Raw genomic sequence first — 21,429 nt, 5'->3', positions numbered from 1 at the left:
CCATGTTTTTTTCATTTTGTGTGTTTTTTTTGTTTTTTTTGTAATTTTGTGTCTTTTTTGGTCATTTTGTGTCTTTTTTGATCATTTTGTGGTCAATTTGTGTCTTTTTTGGTCATTTTGTTTTCTTTTTTTTGGTAATTTTGTGTCTTTTTTAAGTCGTTTTACTGTTTATTTTTCTGCATTTACGAAGGTGGTGCAGCGTATAGCGGGCTTGCACGTGAATGCCATGTTTCGCATTAATTTTAAACGCCAGGTCACAGAGTCCAGAGTGCAGGCAGTTAAATCTGCTGAGTGCAACATATACTGTAGATTAGCCCACATAAACACAGGCGCACGTTGTCACACAAGGCCCATAGCTGAGTAAGGTCTGTGTGTACAGTCCTAATCTTCTCGCACTGTTCATACTAAAGCCAGTCACACTCTGCAATGTGGCTGTGTGGACAATTAAAGAATAGGGAGTTAAGATAAGCCTCTCTTTTCCCATTGGAATTTGGATAACACCAGACTACTCAGGCTCGTTGGATCAATGGCGAATGAGATTCATTCAGACTTTCAAAACGAGTTGCAATTGGAACTGACATCTCATCCCCTTCCACTTGATCGTGTGTGTGTGGTGTATAGAGTAAGGCCATGCCCCCTGTACAGAGTTATTAGCTGGCTGAGTAAACACATACACTCAATTCAGGCCTTAGGAGAACGTCTCTGCGAGATCCACTCTCTTTTCATTCACCTCCTTTTCTTTCTGCGTCTCCCTTTTTGACAGCCTTGTCGAGGCCTGCATTCAAACGCCCGCCTCCCTTTTTCTCGAAGCGCTTTTCCTCTCGTCATTCCTCTTTCTGTCGCTCCGCTTCTCCGCTCCACCTCTCTGAATTGGAGGAGGGGTAGGAGGCGGGAGTGTTTCTGTTTGTCTTTGATTTTCGAGATAGCCACGAAATTGGGTACAAGCCCTTGATGTGGAGGAGCGGAGGAGGCGGGAGGAGGGACAACATGTTCTTTGTCACACATGCCGGTGGCCAATTCCCCGAGTGCGTACCATGCATGTGTGTAGCAAGGTGATCATGGTGGGTGCAGGCTCTGCGGAGCATGAAATGTAGGTTCTTTACTCAGCACATTTGTGTATCGTGTTACATGGCGAGCTGTTAGGGATCACCACTATAGGACCCGCAGCCAGACAGAGGACATCCATCTGGGGCCGGCAGACACCACGGCCCCACCGGAGGGGACACTGGACACCTCCAACTGATCACCTTAGTTAATCCTAAGAACATACACATTCAAACACACAAATAGACACACTGGGATCAGTTACCGAGCGCACCAGCAGACAAAAGTCCCAGACAAAAAGATTCTGCCGTCGTTATACGCCTCTAACTCGTCTTAGTCAAATCAGAACACTGAATCATCCTGTTATCTAGACCAGCTATTCTCAACCTTGGGGTCCCGACCCCAATTGGGGTCGCGAGATGATTTCTGGGGGTTGCCAAATCATTTTGGAAGTGATTTAGTCTTTCTGGTAATTTAATGTCTTTTTTTGCCCATTTTGTGTAGGTTTTTTTTTTTTTAATTTTGTGTCTTTTTTGGTAATTTTGTGTCTTTTTTAGTCATTTTGTGTCTTTTTTGGTCATTTTGTGTCTTTTTTGATCAATTTGTGGTCAATTTGTGTCTTTTTTGGTCATTTTGTTTTCTTTTTTTGGTCATTTTGTGTCTTTTATTTCGTCATTTTGTGTCTTTTTTAGTCATTTTGTTTCTTTTTGGGGCCATTTTGTGTCTTTTTTGGTCAATTTGATTCTGTTTTTGGATAATTTCGTGTCTTTTCTGACAAATCCCAAAGTAGCAAGTTCTTACTTTCCAAGGAGTCTCTGGCTTGAAGCTGACTGTTACACACTCAGGAGGTCATAATGGACCTTTAAATTTATAGCAAAGGATTTAGATTAAAAGTAACAATAAAATATAAAAAAAACATGATGGACAACATGCATGTTAAATTGGGGGTCGCGACTCAAAAAGGTTGAGAACTACTGATCTAGACAAAACTAAAGATGAGGAGTGTTTTCACTGCAGATAAGTCACATTCCACACGGAGATGTATAGACTGTAAGATTAGGAAACAATAATCCAGTGAACTGTGAAGGAAGGATGAGCTCATTGGGTGAATCTTCTACGTGGAGGTATTTAGTTATTAGTGGGTCCTCTTTCCATGAATATCAATAGTTCAGAGTTGCCTAAAACTCCTCTGGTTGGAACATTTTTCCCAGTGAAGATGTGTGACCGTCTGTGTTTTTGGTTTCTGTGTGAATACCAACAGCTTCTAGAAATATCCCGGGGCTAACCACGTCACTGTACATGTGGTCGGACAGTCGGAAAGACAGCTGTCGCCGCCCGCTCTCAGGATCAACAAAAAACGGAAAAAGATAGATTCTATCACAGGATTGGCCGGGACTCCTTCACAAATGGTCATTTGTCTTCCTGTATATTTTACATGGAATTTACAAGAGCCTTGTACAAAAACAGATCTGTTACAACCATTTATAGCTGCTCGTCATTGAATTTAAAATTGGTTTTATATCATATTGGATTTCATTCAAGTTCATTTATCCTTCGCTTTATTATTACAAATCTAATTATAGTCCTGTCCTTAAAACTGTTCTATTAAATGTAATGTTAATAACACACACACACACACACACACACAGCTATGATTGTGAGAGTAATGTTTGTTCAGAGGCAGGGATACACAGGGTAAGGAGGATCTAATGCTGCTGTATTTAAACAGAGTATTCCAGTTATTACCTCCGCAAAGGTCGTTATGATATCAGATTTTATGTTTTTGAAAAATTAAAAATACCGAACTAAACAAGGACAAAAACAAGAACAAGGACAATGTGATGTAATACTGTATACAGTTGTCGCATTACAACACGTACTGAAACACACTGCATACACTACATACACATATAACGCGATCATCATAATAATACACTTATACAGAGAGCTAAAAGCAGATGCGTCCATGCGCGCCGCCATTTTTTTGTACGGTGTCGTTAAGTGCCAAGAAAGGCGCCTTCCAAATAAAATGTATTATTCTTATTATTGTTATCCTAGTGAGAAAACAGATAAAAACTGATCTGATAACAAAACCACCTTTGCGGAGGTAATAACAAGTGAATACTCTGTTTAAATACAGCAGCAGCATTAGATCCTCCTTACCCTGTGTGTCCCTGCCTTGGAACTAACATTACCCTCACAACAGTTGCTAGTTGACTCTCTTTGGGATAAAACTTTAGATCTTGCTGTCAGTGTGTGTTCAGACACAGGGCAGCTTTCTGTCACCACACTGGTCCAGGGTCAGCAGAGCTGAGGTGGTACAGATTTAAGAGTTAGTGTCAAGGTGTTTTAGCTCCATGAGGCTCCAGGAGAGGAGGGAGGAGGCGGGGTTATCTGAGATGTAATGGTCCCTGATGAAAGACTGGATAAGCCTGAGGTAGGAATTATCGTTCCCAGCAGCTTACTGGACTTGAGCAAGAGGCGTCCTCTCAGAACGTGGAACACACAGAAACACATGGCGCATGTTTGTGTATCTATTGTTGCATTCATAAGTGTAAATAACACGATGGTTTGGATATCATCTTAAACTGCGTATGAGCAATTTAAGATTTTTTTGGCATTCATCAATACTTTACTAGTTCCAGTTTGTGGACCAAAAGCCGACTCATGTTTTGTGATGTGATATTAATATTGATGCAATGCAATTAACTTTAAGAAAAGACAGACAAAAAATGTTCTAATGCTTGAGGCCTTTTGTTTAATCATTCCAAATGTTTACACTTATTAAAGATGATTAGATTGAGCCTCAATTACACGTTTGCCCATAAAGTTGAAATAATTTTGTTTTCAGACACAATCCTCTGTTAGTTGTGGTTTCATGTTTGGAAGAGAATGATTAATAACGTTTTGAGAAGGTATGCACTTTATCTGTCAAGAATAAATCACATTGTCATTGTCATTTGTAGGAAAGAGGTAAAAAAAATAGTTTATTGCAACTTTATGGGCAACCGTGTACTTCAATATTAGACCAATATGCCCCCAGGCACACTGACACACCTGTCGCATTAGTCGACATTATTTCCTTCAACATAAATCCAACTTTGACTTCTACCATCACAACACTAACCACACCTCAGGCCCAGCAGGAGGCCAATACCCAGAAACTGACAGTGGTCATATCGACAAAGCAGGTGGCGAGCTTTTATACAAACCTGAAAAATTTGCGAAATAACCATGAGTTGCTGTGTTATGCACAATATTGCAACGCACTCTTTAGATCATGGGTCTCAAACTCGCGGCCCACGGGCCGATTGAGGCCCTCGTGACGATATTTTGTGGCCCTCACCTTGATATGAAAATTTAATGTGAGTTTTATATGAATGACACTTTACCGTGTTGTGTGTGGAAGGTCCCTCTAATTGCTTTTTTTGGTAATTTTGTGTCTTTTTAAAATATTTGTGTCTTTTTAAAAACAATTTTGTGTCTTTTTAATAGTTTTGTGTCTTTTTAAATTTTTTTGCCTTTTTTTAGTAATTTTGTGTCTTTTTTTTCTGGTAATTTTGTGTCTTTTTTTTCTGGTAATTTTGTGTCTTTTTTAAGTAATTTCGTTTTTTCGAGTTTGAGACCCCTGCTTTAGATAGTTTTTAATTTCTTGTTTCCTTTATTTCTTTGAGCGTCATTCATTTGTAACAATGTACTCTTTTTGCTGCTGCTAGGAGGCATTTCCTTTTTTTTTTCCTTTTCTTTTACATCATTACCTGTGAAATGTCAGCAGCTCTTTGGGTTTATTTCATCATGCTAACTGCAAGTTGCCTGGCACATGCCTTCAATTTATGATCAAACAATTTCTCTCGCGGGTAAGAACAGACTTGGCTTCTGCTCACATTTCATGATTTTTTTTTTTTTCATGAAGATTTTCTTATTTTCCTCTCATCGTTTTGTGCAAGAACAGAAATAAGAGAAAAATAAGAAAACATTCATGCACGAGGCCCAGTGTTCTTACTGATCTGCGTGTTTGTTCCCTCCACAGAGTCTTTGGATAAGTGGGAACGTCTGACTGTGGCCGACGCTCTGGAGCCCGTTCAGTTCGAGGACGGGGAGAAGATAGTGGTGCAGGGAGAACCAGGGGATGACTTCTTCATTATTACAGAGGTAAGGTCTGTGGGAGGGCCTGTGTGTGTGTGTGTGTGTGTGTGTCAGATAGAACTAGTAAGACAGGATGTGTGCCGACTTTCTTTTACTGTCACATTTCCTGTAAGCTATACGTGTTGACATATGGGGCCCAAGACTGTGTGTGTGTGTCATCAGGCGGGCACCGAGGTTGATGTACATGTCATCATGCCGAGACGTTGGTGGGCTCTCAGTTTATTGCCACCAGCAGACAGACTACCTGGTGTTGTTCCTCCACAACCACGAGGCCTGTGTGCAGAACGGCCCCCCTCACACTGCAGGCTTTGTGGAAATGGGGCCCCTGGTGCAGCTTCATGAAGGGCCCCCTGCCTGTCATCCTAACACACTTTTGATTAACTCCATACTTACACAGCTTTCACCAGGGTCAAGTCAAGAGGGCCCTGTCTAGAGGGGGTGGGGCACAATCTGCTGTCCGAGCCTCCTGCTCTCCCCTCTCATTGTCAGTTGTTCCGTCTATCTGACAGAAGTCTGACTCAGCAGCATGTCTGTTACTAAACATATGAGAGGTTTGGCTTGATTAGGACAGACGAGGATTTTTATCAAAAGCCGTGTTTCCTTTAGGGGGAAGAGTGGCTGATGGGGAAGTCTCAGGCCACGCCCTCTCAAATGTCTGCTCACTCAGCGTGTATCCATTACAAAAAAAGGCCCCAGAGGGATTTACAAGACTCCGGAGGTGACATATGGTTTTCGATCGTTGTGTAATCGCTTAGCAACAGTTTCGACTGTGATCTGTGATCACATACGCGACGGATTAAACACGGGAGATGCAACTGTGGCCGCCGTTGCTAACTGTGCACAATGTCCGACGCTGATCATAAACAAACCAGCATGGTTAATTATGCACAGCTTCTCTGCTGATCGTAAACATAGTGATCATGAATTAACCGGCATCGCTAACCGTGCACAGAGTGTTTGGTGCTTGTTGTAAACAAACAGAGATCGCTAAACGAACACCTCCTGCAGCAGCAGCACATATAGACTGTACTGCTACAGAGCTAACTGTTAGCCTATTAGTTATTATTAGTATAGTATGTTATATATTCTTTGATAGTTATTTGTTTAAGAAAGAAGGCTTCTGATTACCTATGCTTGGTCATATCTTTACAAAATCAGCTTAGAAATGTGTGCTTTTTTTTTTTGAGTGTATTATCTCAAAAAAAGTGAACATAAGTTAAATAGGAACATCATATCTGTTTTGCAAACATTTGCCCATTAGCTACTGATCATTCCAGACCACGTAAGCAGCAAAAGCCCTGATTGTATTGACTTGAGAAAGTGTGTGGGTTGTTTTTTTTAATGACATTTGTTTATATAACTCCATAAGTTTCTTTTCTTCTGTCAAAAGTAACAAAGTTTTCGCTTTAAAGCTCAATGTTGGGGCTCATTGACCATTTTTTCATATCAAAAAATAATATGCAGAAGTACAAAACAACAGAAAACATCCCAGTACAAACATTTATAGACTGTATAAAACTGTTCACATCATATTATCCGACCAGTGTTGGTCAAGTTTGAAGCCTCCAATTGAAGCCTCCTGAAGCTGCAGAAATCCTTTAAAAGCCAGTTTGACTATGAAGAGGAAAAAAAAGAAACCAATTGGGGTTTAAGAAACAAATATAGCAGTTATCATAGTAATGCATGAGTCATCAAACTGGGACTTGTACATCCCAGAGAGGCAAAATATGCAGATGAATCTGGGGGATTATAGAATGGAGACACAGGGGCAAACAGGCACTCAGAGCCGAGGCTTCTGTTGGACACAATGTGGAACCTCTATGGCTGACCACTTTTTCTATATTTTTTTTTTTGGGCCTGTTCGAAAATCCAGTCATTTTGGAGGGAGGTGTCAACCGAGATAAATAAAATTGATTTCTCTTTTGTTACCCTATATCTCAGTAAAATTCCAGAAACAGTCCTGCACAAGGACAAATACTTACTGAAGATCCTTTTGGCAAGTAGTAGGAAAGCCATAACCAAAAACTGGTTGCAACTAGATCCCCCAACATTGGTCCAGTGGCGAGGGATCATTCAAGAAATTTACTGTATGGAGAGACTTACTTTTATTTTAAGACTTCAGGTGGAGAAATGTACTGAATGCTGGGAAAAATGGATCGTGTATGCACCTTGAATAGTGTGAATGAATATGTGTGTATGTATGTGTAAAAGAATATTTTGATTTTAACTGTAACACCCATGATGATCTCATGTTTGTACATGTTAAATAAAAAGTAAAAAAATAATAATAATAATGGAGACACAGGGGAGGAAGAGGGAAAGGAGGACAGAGGAGGATGGAATCAGGCAGTCCAGTATATTGGTATCAGTATGTTGTCTGCTATGCCTAAATATGAAGACTTTTTTTACATACATAAAATGCAGAAAAGGAGGTTTCCGGTGATGTAGAAATGTTGTTAGCTATTTACTTTATTCATTTAAGTGTCAGTAATTGACTGATATTGAACATAGAGTACTATTTAGCTATTTAGTCTTTATTTTCTCTGTATTAATCACTAAAATTCGTTGACAATGTGATACATTGTATATATAAGGTGTAATAATGTTATATATTCTTTGATTGTTATTTGTATAAGACAGAAGCCTTCTGATTACCTTTGCTTGCTCATGTCTTTCCAAAATCAGCTTAGAAATGTACAGTCGAGGTCAAAATTATTAGCCCCCCTCATGAAATTGAACAAAACTCTTGATTTCTCCATGGAAATGACCATTAACAACATGTGTTTGTTATTTTGGAAAACAATACACTACAGAGAAAAGGTTCACTAAGTTTGATAAGGATTTTTTTATTGATACAATGAGTTTAAACAAAAAAAGGCAAAAATGTGGCGTTCAGATTATTAGCCCCCTGGCCATTAATAGTCAATAGTGTACCCTTTCTGAGCCACAACTGACAACAACCTCTTAGAATAGTTCTTCACTAGTTTGGCACAGGTCTCCTAAGGGATTTTGGCCCATTCTTGCATTGCAAATCTAAAAATGTGCTATATTGGTCCCCATTTCGGTTATCGTTGAGTTTTTCACCTCTAAAATTTGTGGGAAGAGGGAAAGGAGGATAGACGAGGATGGAATCAGGCAGTCCAGTATGTGAGAGTGTCACACCAGACACTGAGCCTCACCCAGCAGTAGTTTTTGTCTCTTTCTTTAATCCCTTCTCCTCCTTTATCCTGTCTATCTTCCATTTTCCTCTAAGCTCTCTCTCTCTCTCTCAGTCCCTCCCTTCCTCTCTCTCTCTCTCTCTCTCTCGCTCCGTCTCTCGTGCAGCACTTGCACTCTCTGGGCCTGACTTTCCCAGAGAAGGGTGGACTGTAGTGGAATGCGTGTTACTGACTTTCACACGGGGTCAGGAGACCCAGCCTCCCGGGAGGGAGACGAGAGAGAGAGAGAGAGAGGAAGGATGAGTCAAAGAGGGCAGGGAGGGACATAACGGGAGAGAGAGGTTGATTCAGAAAGGACCACAAGGAAGGCGGGAGAGAAAGATTTCGTCCTGCAGTAAGATCAGTCTAGCTGCAACTTTCCCTCACTCGTCATCCTTTCTTCTTCTTTTTCTTTCCATGTGCACACCTTTGAGGTGTCAATGTTTGGTTCGGTCAGAAAAAGTCATCCCATTTCTTTCACTCTCTCTCCCCCGCCTCCCTGTTTTTCTGTCTCTTCTGCGGTTTCGGAGCATCAGCCAAAGACAAACCCCACAATCACTAATTACATGCTGCTTGATGGGGACGATGAACACGAGGGAGGTATAGAGACATCACTTTCTTTTCCTGCCGGGAAAAACAGGGCCCTAATGAAAAGTGACATGTTTACATTTTTTTTCTCACACTGTACAAACAAGCTTTTACAGAACTCCGGGGCGGTGAAGCCTCACCTTCTCTCATACCATCTCTTTTCTTATGGACTTGAAGTTTTTGAAGTTTTTTTTAAATTTTGCACAATAATAAGACCATTTTTATTAGTACACTGAAAAAATTGGAGTGACATTTACTTAAAAAAAAGCTAGGCAAGTTTTTCCACACAGAAAGTGTTTGTAATCTTTACTCAGGCTGTTTCTAAGTAATATTTATTTAATAGAACCACTTATTTTTTTATGAAAATACACAAGTAAATTGCTCCCTCAAATCACTCAATTACATTTTACTTGGAAATATCATCTAATTAAGCCAATGAACTGGTTTAGTGAATATTACTTGGAACGAATGATTAACTGAGGACACATAATAACAAACAATCACTAAGTAATGCACTACATGAAAAACTGCTATTTTAAAGTAAAAGCACTGAATTCATTTTTCTTTGTAGAATTCATATAGATGATTGAAATAATAATTACAGGGCCAAAAAAATCTCTTTTTTCAGTGTAGTTAATTTGAAAGTTTGATAGAATCTTAGCTGAACGGTGTCTGATTTTGGGATACAGTTAAGTTACAAATCTTTTTGGTTTTGAAATAAGTCAGACTATTAGACTTATACTTATACTTATACTTATAAGTCTTACGAGAGACCAAGTCAAATGACTCCCTTTGGATGAAAGTTGAGTAAAATCAAACTCATCTCTTCCCGTCATCAATCTAAACAGCAACTCCACTCATATTTGTGCTTTGACCCGACACAAAAGTAATCACACTGAGGGGATCTGAATGGTCCCTGTGGGCCACATACAGTAGTAGAGTAATCCTCTGTGGGTTGTTACTGCAGCTGAAGTCTATGCTCCGAAGTGCAATTAAGCTAATGGAGCTCAATGCACTTTTATAGACTGAAGATCAATGCTGAGCTGAATGAAGAGATTTTAGTGCAAGCACAGAGTCGTAAGAGCAAAGGAAGTCTTAATTGGGTGTAGTGGTCGACCGATACGGTTTTTTAATGCCGATACCGATTATTTTGACATCAGTCTTAACTGATCCCCGATATGTGATTCTTGAAGCCGATATTGCCTTTTCTCCCTCCATTTACATGATAAAAATGACACAATGATAACAAATGTTACACAAGTCTCAATTTAAACAAAAAAAGAAATATTTATTAACAAAACAAACAAAACATATTAACAGTTGGATAGCAAACAATGTGTATGTTGTTCTAGGTCTGGAGCTGGTGGCGCCTCAGATGATCCACATATTTGATGTGTTTTTCCTTTTTCCGTTATCAGCAGCAGCTCACCAGAGAATGGAGATGTTGAACCGAGCCTTGCCTGGTGTTGGCTCAGTGAAATGGGCTCATTGATTGAAGAACGCACGCACGTATCGGCCGATGCCGATACAAGTAAAAAACGCAAATATGGGCCAATACATATCTGCTGGCCAACATGTTGGTCTATCTCTACCCAAGATTATTGTCTCCAGTTTATCATCCAACCAAATGTGAAATATGATCACAATCTATCATTCTGTTAGTGAGTTCTAGTGTTAAATAACGGCTAAAAGAGTGTTTTTGCATTGTGTCATAATGAAGTCGACCTTTGACCTTTTGTACATAAAATATCATCGCTTCATTATTTTATCCTGTTAGATATTAGTGTAAAATGTTGTCATAATTATTGTATGAATTCTTGAGTTATGGCTGTAACCATGCTATTGGATGACATAGTGACCTTGGCCACTAAAATCTAATTATAGATGAGATAATAATAGCTAATTGATCGGCGAACGCACGCACGTATCGCCCGACGCCGATACAAGTAAAAAATATCGGCCGGCCGATAGATATCAGTCTGCCAAAACACGAACGCATGCACGTATTGTTTGCTATCCAACTGTTAATAGGTTTTGTTTGTTTTGTTAATAAACGTTTCTTTTTTTGTTTAAATTGAGACTTGTGTAACATTTGTTATCATTGTGTCATTTTTATCATGTAAATGGAGGGAGAAAAGGTAATATCGGCTTCAAGAATCGGCCCAAAAAAATCGGCAGCACATATCAGGGGATCGGTTAAGACTGATGTCAAAATAATCGGTAACGGCATTAAAAAAACCTGTATCGGTCGACCACTACACCCAATTAAGACTACCTTTGCTCTTACGACTCTGTGCTTGCACTAAAATCTCTTCACGTATCTCTAATTGGGTGAAGCCATTTTTTGAGTCATCTTCTCTTCAGCCCTTGGGTCCTGCAAGAGTGAAATCGTTGTGTGTGTTGACATTTGAGTGAGAAGGTGCAGACGCTGCGGGTGCTGGGTGGCCTGGTGAACAGGCTACTCAGGATATCACCTTTCTTCCTCCATCTCTGCTAGTGTTTCTCTCTCCGTGTGCCTGTTGTTGATCTAATGCTTGTTACTTCCTACATGCAGGACGTTACATTTTGACATGTCACCACGAGCCGCCTCTCCACGCTCTGCGTCGTGGTATGTGTTTAGGTATGCGTACGAACGAGTGTGAAGGATTGCAAGGAGTGTTATCTGACCAGCAGCGCCACGCCGGCCGGATAATTTATTCCTTCGGCTCTTTTACTTGGCTCACGCTCTATCGTTTCTTTCCTCCTTACTCTCATACTTTGTTTGTCTTCCCTTTCTCTCTCTCTCTCCATCTTTCCTTCTCTGCTATCTTTGTGCCGTTTCCAGTTCTTTGCACCGTGTGTCATGTCAGGCGGGCTGGTGAGGAGGATCCTGGATGTTTATAAAAGAAATATCTGTTGAGCAGAGCGCTGCCCCTGGGGTGGTACAGTACGATGGTTATCTGGACCACACCGGGAGAGGACTGTTCACGAGTGAACTACTGTACTCCACGGTGCTGCACTGTCTCACTTTCTTTGTTTGGACATGAATGGAAAGGAGAGGAATCAACTGGTTGTAAACACAGGAGCTTCCATGCACCATCCCCCTCGCCCTCTCCCCCATTCACATCTCTCTCTGTTTTATACCACTTTTGCTCTCAAACCGCTTGTTGTCTGTGGTGTAATGAAGTTTTAGTAAAAGTGCTCGCTGCAGTGTTTATAGTGAGATTTAATGTAGGCAATGGTGCAGACAGTGGTATAGTTTTATGGGATTTCCTTTCATATAGCACATTGGTGAATTTTGACTGCCGAAGACAATTTATGAAAAGCCTCCATTCACAACAGTCATGGTAAACTACCTGTAATTATGTTCCCATTGTCATATTTTCAATATGTCACCAAAAACAATGTCTCATATCTCCTAATATTAGCATAATGGTAGCAGATGGAAATGTATTGATTTGCATAAATTATTATTTATTTATATTTTGCCAATTTTATGGAAATTATTGCTTAAATTTGGACTACATTTGGTTGGAAACATGACTTGTGAGATTAAGAAGAGTGAAATGTTTTAAATTATTTTGAAGCCATTTTTTTTATCCTTTATTAGATAATTTAAAGCACAGAGATGACAGGAAATTAGGGGAGGTGGGCTATAACATGCAAGGTCCCCATTGCCCCTGGGTTATTAATGCGCATTAACCCATTTAGGCCTAAAACATATCTATTTGATCAAATAATCATCTAGTGATATTCTCAATAGCTTTAAATGATTCCTGGACCCAGAAAATGTAGATTTTGACACCAAGATTGACCTTCTAAGTGGCTTGGAAGATATTCTGGTTCTCATAGACTTTATATGGCTGCCATCTCCGATCCACAATCTTGATGAAGTGGCTCCTACCAAAAATTGAAACCTATAGTGATAGAGAGCACGTGGAAAAAATTTGGTGCTTTTGTCCGGCGTGTCCCCTTTATTTAGCTAAGCCGCCTGACTATTTGGAATAGTGTCGTACACAACTTGAGAAATACAGTTGAGGTCTCGTAATTTTAAGACATTTTAGGGTGGAAATGTTACATGCTTTTAATTTCCCTCTTTCACAATATGATGTAGGCTCTTCATGTAGTGTTCACGTTGTGGCTTAAATGCCATACCCTATGCAATTAAAAGCCTCACTGGTCAGCATAGCAGCATTTTAGTCTACCACAAAAGCAAAGCAGCCTTTTCTCACCAGGAGCTCCAGCCTGCGGCAGCATTAGGACCCAGAGCAGCCGACACAGGAAGTTAGCCTCTCGACTTCAGCAGCCTCGTGCTCAGGGCAGTTCAGATAACTGTCCCGAGCGATCAGTTCAGCTACTGAGACCTTCTGATCTTTAATCAGTACACCTAATCAGACAAATTTCATGCAGTCACCAAGTGATTGGATTGAATTTGGCTGTAAGCCTCATTTTCTGTCAAGCTTGTCAAATCAAGAAAAAACCTACTAAAAACAACACACAAATACACAAACTCACTGCTGACCTGACTCTAATGTTTTGCAGATTATTCCTTGGATATATCTATAAAAAGTCAAACAGAGATCACGGTGACATCAGGAAACATTTAATTATAAAGCTTATCTGTGTGCTAGAATTTTCCCACAGTGACTTACTTTCTCAGGCCAGTTTATTTCGATATTACATTTTTAAAATAGCTCTTAGGTTACAATTTGCTTGTAAAAAAAAAGAGCAACTCAAAGCATTAAATTAGGAAAGAAAAAAGAAAAACAGAAAAGGTCCAGGATGCCATCTGAACATTCTGAACAGTACGTAAGTTTTGCAGAAGATAAAATTCACTTTTACAGAAGCTTTGCAGTGACACAGTTAACAAGGACTATCCTAATTGTACTGGCCTCTGTCTTGAACAAGCCTTAGAGCATGATCACAACGAGATGCATCACAATTGGCGTGGCCACTTCAAAAATGCCACGAGGTCCTTCTGTGGAGCTAACTAGCTAGCTCGCCTATTTTCTGTCTATATCTTCTGTATTCTAACAGCATTATACTCACTAGAGAGATTCTGTTCTGCAACTGCATGCATACATTCACCTATTAGTGTTTGAATAATCATGAAACCTTGAATTATATAGCTTAGCATAATTAAATATGCAGGGTTCGTACGGGTGCTTGAAATCATTGAAAATGCTTGAATTTAAATGTTGTATTTTCAAGGTTTGAAAACATGTTGGATTTTGGATAAAGTGCTTGTAATTGCTTGAAATTCTTACTGTATTTATCTTGCAATCTGACTATACCCATCTATAGACTATAGATAATCATATGTTCAATGTAAAAATAATGAGTAGCCTATCTGAAATGAAGACCGTTCCTCCTAAAAGTGTAATACCATCACTGTTGGTATGGTTCAGTGAAATCTCCCCCTTTTAGTATGTAAGTACTCATCTAAAACATGCAATTTACAACAGGTGTAAGATACTGGAAAAGCTTGAAAATGGACCTTGAAAGTCCTTGAAAAATGCTTGAATTTGACCACTTCTGAAGTGTACGAACCCTAATACGCCTTTTCTCAACATTTATCTACCAGCATCAAAACAGGAAGGAAGTGGAAAAAGTAGTTAAGCCCGCCTCTTGCTTGATTTGATTTGCTGAAGTGTGACATTGACACATGTTGAGACGCTGCGCCTCAAAAGTTGAAAATGTTATAACTTTTGTGCACGACTAAAAGCCTCGAGGAAAACACAACATGTGGTGCAAGAGAGGAGCACAGCCAGGTGTAAGAAACACTATTTACATGATTTCCCCACATCATTATACATTAGTAATCGTCTCTTGCAGAGAGAAATTCGGAAAAAGAGAAATTGTCCATCCAACACTCTTTAACGTGACCCTCAGACATGCTCAGCTTCATGATCACCGCCCTCGTTCCCACCCCGCAGCTAAATTCAGCCTGCTGCATCGTGTGCGTGGTGGTCATGGCATTACGGGACAGTTTGGTGATCTCTCACTCACGATATGCCCCACGCACTGGAACAGTTACAGTTCATTTCAAGCGTGCACACACACACACACACACACACACACACACACACGTCTCTTTCACTGAAATACAGTCTCACCTTTGTGTGCCCGCAGTAAAGAGCTGGCAGTTTTGGGGTTCTCATTAAAGCTCATTATATTCATATTTAGCATTATTAGCCTGGTCAGGAGAGCAGAGAAGGATTAGAGACAGTGAGAGAAAGCTGGAACGGTCAAATCTGTTTTACGACACGGTCCAAGACAAGCTGGGAAGTTCCCCTGCTGATTTTTTTACCCGCTACCAATTCACAGCTCAACTTGAGTACATGTAAATGTCTAGACAGCGACATTAAAAACACAAATATTATCCCTCTCTCCGAACATATGCACGCCAAACTTGTGCTCCGTCACAAACACGCACAGCCGTAGCTTTTTGAGAAATGTGTTACGTGGGCGTACAGAGCACCAAGTGCAGCTCCAAACACTAAGTGGCATATGCAAAGATAAATATTCAAACATGTGCTCATTCACACACACATTTGTCAGCAGCTGCACAATGTGACAGCATGAACTGTTATCATCTGTTGGGCAGAGTGAACGGAAATCAAATTTCCTGCATTATACTTTTTAGATGACTCACACACTCACTCACACAACAGCAACCAGCGGGCGATGGTAATATGCGTGGCGGGGTCGGTCCTGCGGTCCAGTCAGTCTGTCCAGCAGACATCAGCTGTTGATTTTCTCACTGCATGTGTGTATGTGCTTGTGCGTGCAAATTTTTGTTTCACTCTGAATCCATCTGTGTCTGTATTCCTTGTTATAGTTTCCTGCCTGTGTCTGTTTGCAAATGCACAATGGACTAAGTGGGTCAACCTATTCTCATACAACTATTCTCATTTTATGTCTAACAAAAAGTTATGCACCTTTTTTTCGTGCATTATCCTACAAATGTCCAAGCAGTACAGGCGATCACTGCACCTGCACATGCTTTTGCAGAGCAGAACATGTTTAGGCAACAACACGGCTGCATTAATATGATATAATACTGACATCATGACTATTCATCTACTTTAGAGACTAATATTTTTCTTGTTGCACTGTTGCATTTAAATAAAAATCTTTGCATCAAATGCATAATGATGCCAGTTAGCAAAAAAATTGAGTGTTTTTTGTCTTAAAATATACTTTTTTTTAAGTTTTTGGGGTTTGTTGTCCGTAGGCAACATTGTACCATAATGGTGCACAAGTGAAAAAGAAATTTTTTTAAATTAATTTTAACATAATTTATTTAATAAACGTGTAAAAGATTCAGTACCTTCAACAGGGTACAATACATAAAAATTTAATTTTTTTATATTATAAAAGGAACTTTTTTAACCGGTTTCTTAATTGTACCATTGAATCAACAACCCATTGAAATGAATGTCTTGAACAGTCTAAGTGTATGAAACTATCAAAAATGAAGGTTTACTCACTTATCAGTAGGAATATATTTTTTTCCAGATGAAAAAGGGCCAGGAAATGACATTTTGAGTGATTTTTTGTGGTGCAAAACGGCAAAGCTGTTTCCTTAGGAAAAGTCTGCAAAATAGGGTTTCAATATGGCCTCCTGGAGGTCATGTGACCAATTAAAGCATTGCTATTGGTTCCCTATACTCTTCCCTCTTTTTAAAAGTATTGCATCACTCAAAAACATGCATTGTAGAAATTTGGCAGGCCAAAAATGGGGCAACACCGTACCATAGAGGGTTAAACTGCTAAACTTTTGTTTTGTAAATATCTGCTGATTTCTTCCTAAGAGGCAGTGCTGCACGTCCTGGCTCACAATTATGTGTTTTTAAAGAAATTAGAGTGGCATTACTTTTCATAAGTTTAAGTACAATCAGTGAATGAGAACAGTGTGAGTGGTTTAGCCTTTGGGGCTTTGTGTTGTGTGTACATGAAAGTGTTTTAGGGTCATCAAGGGACACTATAATGGAGCTTTTGCAGTCTTGGACAGAACTGTTGTTTCCATTTTGTGGATGAATTCAGATAAAGGGGATTATGTGATGGAGACACTGAGGAATCAGCTCAGCCTCTAACGGGTTTAGATGTTTGTATTTATTACACTCTGGAGGAAATAAAGCAGAACCAATCAGAATTTGTATCACACACCCCGCTGGAATATTTGAGTGTGTGTCGTTTTATGTTTCTGCTACAGAACAGGTGTCCGTCCCACAGGAAAGTGGCCTAAATCCTGTGCACCTGTGTTCTTATGAAGCAAAGGAATTTCTCCTCGGCTTAATCCTCCTGACGATTTTCAGCCCCTTGCTAAATAACTCCTCCTTTTTCTCTCCCACCCCCTTTCTTTTTTTCCATCTCTTCACCATCACCCCCTCCTCTTTTTATTTCTCCCCCTCTTATCCCGTTCTTTCTCTTGTCTCTGTCTTTTCTTTCTTTCCTCAAACTCTCCTTCTTTTCTTCTCTGTCTCCAGGGAATAGCCTCTGTTCTGCAGCGCAGGTCTGACAACGAGGAGTACGTGGAGGTCGGACGCCTCGGACCCTCCGACTACTTCGGTGAGTGGCTCTGGGCCGATGTTTGGCAACACGCACAAAAATACGGTTTTCATGGTTTTATAGTTTGATACAATACTAGTTTGATCGAATACTAGTTTAGAAAAACAAAAACATACTCTATATTTTTGGATGCTACAACAAAAAGAAAAAACAAGTCCCTTTTTACTTCTTTTTTTATTGTCAACAAGACTTTTCTTTCCTGTTTTTTCATTTAAACTCTGATTGTAGATCTGTTTTTATTCAATAGCTTCAGTACTTGAGGTGCTATAATTAACGTGGATCGTGCCGTTTTAAATGCGGCATCGAAATAGTTTTAACCATCGATGCTTTTGACAGGCTTACACAAAAAGCCATTCATAAAAAAAAACAATAACTAGTTTGTATTATATTATTAGCATTCGTAAAAATAAATTATGTAAGTAGAAACACAGAAATTGCAAAGTCAAAAAGCCATAATTGGTTACATTGCCCTGTGGTGTGGCATTATAAGACGTTTTGTCTTAATATTGTGATAGTTTTTAATTCCCATCCAGTGATTTTATGCAATTGGCACTCAAAAAAGGTTTAATCAAATGGATTCTAGAGGATAATGAAAGTGATATGACAATGAAAAAGGTGGAATTATGCTGTAACAAGCAAACTATCATCCAATAAACTATATTGGCATCTGTGATTCAGCCTCTTTAGGGCCTGTTAGTTGTCAGGCTGCTGTGTGCCAAAACAGATCTGCTGCTTCTCACAACACCAAGTCAGTTTTACATTACTAGAAGGCATAAAACTTATTTATTACATGGGAATTCATTACAAGTTCTGAAACTGAATTTGATCCAAATGCTTAGACAACATTGAATGTCAATCATACGCAACACTTACTTACTTCTACTACTTACATACTTGGTGTTTAAATGGTGTTTAAAGGGTTAGTTGGAATTTGGCAAAATCACACAATAACACAAACAAATTAAATAATGGGGGCAGCAGTAGACCAGCAACTCCCGTGTTCTGCAAGTTAAAATTACTGTTTTTAATCAAAGACGTCTGGTCTGCTCAAACAGAGAATTATGGCTTCAGTTACCTGTCACAAAGAGCTTTGTAACGGCAAGGTAAAGCAGTGAAAATACATTTAAATGGTTTATTTATTTTTTTGACTTCTAAAAAACTGTTTGCTGCTGCCCCCAAACCAGGGGCGTGCAGATAAATACAGGACTCTAAACGCTAATACTGGACTGGAATAATAATTGAAAGATATAAACCATTCTAAAAGATTGTAAGAATGGTGTGAACTCCCAAGGCAGCTTTGTGTTTGGTTTGCTTGTATTTGTTTTAATAGTTGCAAAAATTTGTCAATAAAACAACTCTTTGGGAGCTAAACCATAAAACATTGTAATCCTTGACGTTACTCTTACAGTATAATCTCACGTGAGTTAGTTTTACAATCAATAGGAAGTCTATTTTCTTTCAAAATAAAAGTTATCAAAACAGGCTTTTGCATATAGAACTGTATATATATCTTTTATTTTGCCCGTGTATGCATGTTTTTATACAGACTGTAGTATGTATAAAAAATGGGGATGCACCGAATATTCAGTAACCAAATATATTTGGCCGAATATTGAAAAAAAAAGCCACATTCGGTATTCGGTGGAATGAGTGAAAAACAAGGCCGAATATATATATTAAATATTACTTAGTGACTAAGTAGACTTGTGCCAAAAGGACAATAATTAATTTGTTGTGGGTTTATCCACTTTTATGCACTACTTTGTTCTTTTGGGAATGCAATTCTATTCAAATATTCAAATGTCTTATTAAATAAACATTTATTTTGTTTGAAGATCATGTCTAAGAATGTATTTTATTCATGCACTATTTTTAAAATAATAATAATTTTTATTTGGCTTCAGCCAAAAATTTGCTATTCGGTGCATCCCTAATAAAAAACTAGCGATTGATCGATTAATTGATCTTTAACGTTATAGGAGTTGGCAGGTTTCATCCAAACGCCCATCCCCAGTATGTAATACACTCACTGTGGCTAATTCACCTGACAATCCCACTACAATACCTTCTCCCTCCTCCTCCTCCTCCTCCAGGTGAGATCGCCCTGCTGTTGAACCGTCCCAGGGCGGCCACTGTAGTCGCTCGCGGCCCGCTCAAGTGTGTGAAGCTGGACCGGCCCCGCTTTGAGCGCGTGCTGGGGCCCTGCTCGGAGATCCTCAAGAGGAACATCCAGAGATACAACAGCTTCATCTCCCTCACCGTGTGACATGTCGGCCCCATCAGGGCCCCACCAGCAGGGGTGGGCATCATCAGCATCAGAGTTTGGGTCCGTGGGTGGGAAGAGGCGAGGATGCTGGGTAAAGGAAATGGGTTTTACATCCACAACTACAGGGCGCTCATTTCCTGCCTTTTTTTTTTTCCATTTTGCGCGTTTCTTTTCTTTTGATCTTGTGCACTTTGACTTGACCTGTGCTGTCACGTAGCTTTATGTCCAAACCAACATGCAGGGGTGTAAAAATCAGAGCGAGGATCATTAAACTCATTATGTACTGTAAATGAGTCATATACACAGTGTAGCAACTGTGTATGATGCATGCTTCTAGACTGACAGAGAATGGGTTTGCACTTTCATGAATTTATGAAGGCTACGGGTGAATTCAGGAAATAAGACGGAAGTAAAGTCATGTTTACGTACAGCGGGAGGAAGTGAGTACACATTTCTTTTTTTTCGCTGGTTGTCGTTTGCCTTTTTTTTTCCACTTCTGGGTTTCGTGGTGGTTTCTAGGTCGTATCAGACCCGCACTACACAGACCTCTGTTCCCCTAATAGTAGCTGTAGAGATAGGAAGAAAACTACATTCTGGGCTATTTCAATTCTTAGTGCTTCTTAGGTGTGCTTTTACAGCTATTATCAGTTTGGGGGTTTGTTAGAGGCAGTGATTTTAATATTATGTGGCAGCCAAATTAATAAACAAGTTGCTTTTTTCTCAAGAAATCCTCTCTGTCCTGATATTCCCTGAAGTGGCTCAGTCTGATCTGTGAGCTGTGGGATTCCAAAGGAGCAGTAGTGTTATCAGTCCGGTCCACATACACACAAACAAGTGTGAAGCACACTGACATGCAACACACAACTATACTGTATATGCTTACACTGTCTCAGGACTATACGAATCCTCAACGCACAGACACGGACGCACACGTCTTTCCTGATGCTTTTTTGAAAGCTGATTTTGTTCCATGTTAAACTGCTAGATGAAAGCTTTTGCACCACTTTAGAGTTTGTAACGTTGGGTCAATACTGAAGTTTGATTTAGCTGTTTTTAAGACATGACTTGTATGTTATAAATATATAAAAGAAATGAATAAAAATATACTTCTGTTGCTTTCCTTTGATCTACTGTAATCTGTCGAAGTTGCACAACCGACCCAGCGACTGATGTTGTATAAAATGGGACCTTATGAAAAGAAAGTTTCTATATTCTCTCTCTCTGTATGTCTTTCTTTCAACTATCAAACCATCTTGAGCAAATAAAGATAAGCTTCTGAAATCCTCTTGGTTTGAGTCGTTGTTTTTTATCAGCCCCTCCTTGTCCCTTGTGTAAACGTGACTCTTTATCACATATTTTCTCCTCTCTTCTTTCCTTTATCTCCTCTCATGCCCACACCTTACCTCCCCTAAACGTTTTATCTCTATTAATCTCCCTCGTCTATCTCTAAAGTGTAAACTCTCGTCTTAAATCACACTTTTCACATTTCTTCCTACGGGTTCCTCCTCTCCATCCCGGCCTCCCTTCCACTCTCCCCTGCTCTCCATCCTTCTCACAGTAAGCCGAGTGTCAGTCATCCGTCAGTCGGAGCTGTCAGAGCTCCTCCCAGCCAGTTTACACCACAGTGGACTAAAA

At 39.7% G+C, this 21,429-nt stretch overlaps 1 protein-coding gene across 2 annotated transcripts in view; it reads left to right on the top strand.

The window, feature by feature from the left end:
* Positions 1 to 21,078, top strand: part of prkar1b (protein kinase, cAMP-dependent, regulatory, type I, beta) — a 107,266-nt gene extending 86,188 nt beyond the window's left edge. For both annotated transcript variants that reach the window (XM_059347874.1, XM_059347875.1), the window contains 3 exons: positions 5,075 to 5,196; positions 17,447 to 17,528; positions 19,622 to 21,078. In XM_059347874.1, coding sequence (XP_059203857.1) covers positions 5,075 to 5,196; positions 17,447 to 17,528; positions 19,622 to 19,794 — 377 coding nt within the window. In that variant the 3' untranslated portion in view covers positions 19,795 to 21,078. The remainder of the gene's footprint in view (positions 1 to 5,074; positions 5,197 to 17,446; positions 17,529 to 19,621) is intronic.
* Positions 21,079 to 21,429: the final 351 nt, after the last annotated feature.

The sequence above is a fragment of the Centropristis striata genome, chromosome 13 (assembly GCF_030273125.1).
Source record: "Centropristis striata isolate RG_2023a ecotype Rhode Island chromosome 13, C.striata_1.0, whole genome shotgun sequence".
Taxonomy (NCBI): Eukaryota; Metazoa; Chordata; class Actinopteri; order Perciformes; family Serranidae; genus Centropristis; species Centropristis striata.
Note: the sequence above shows the minus strand (reverse complement) of the source record. Positions and strands in the feature narration are given on the sequence as shown.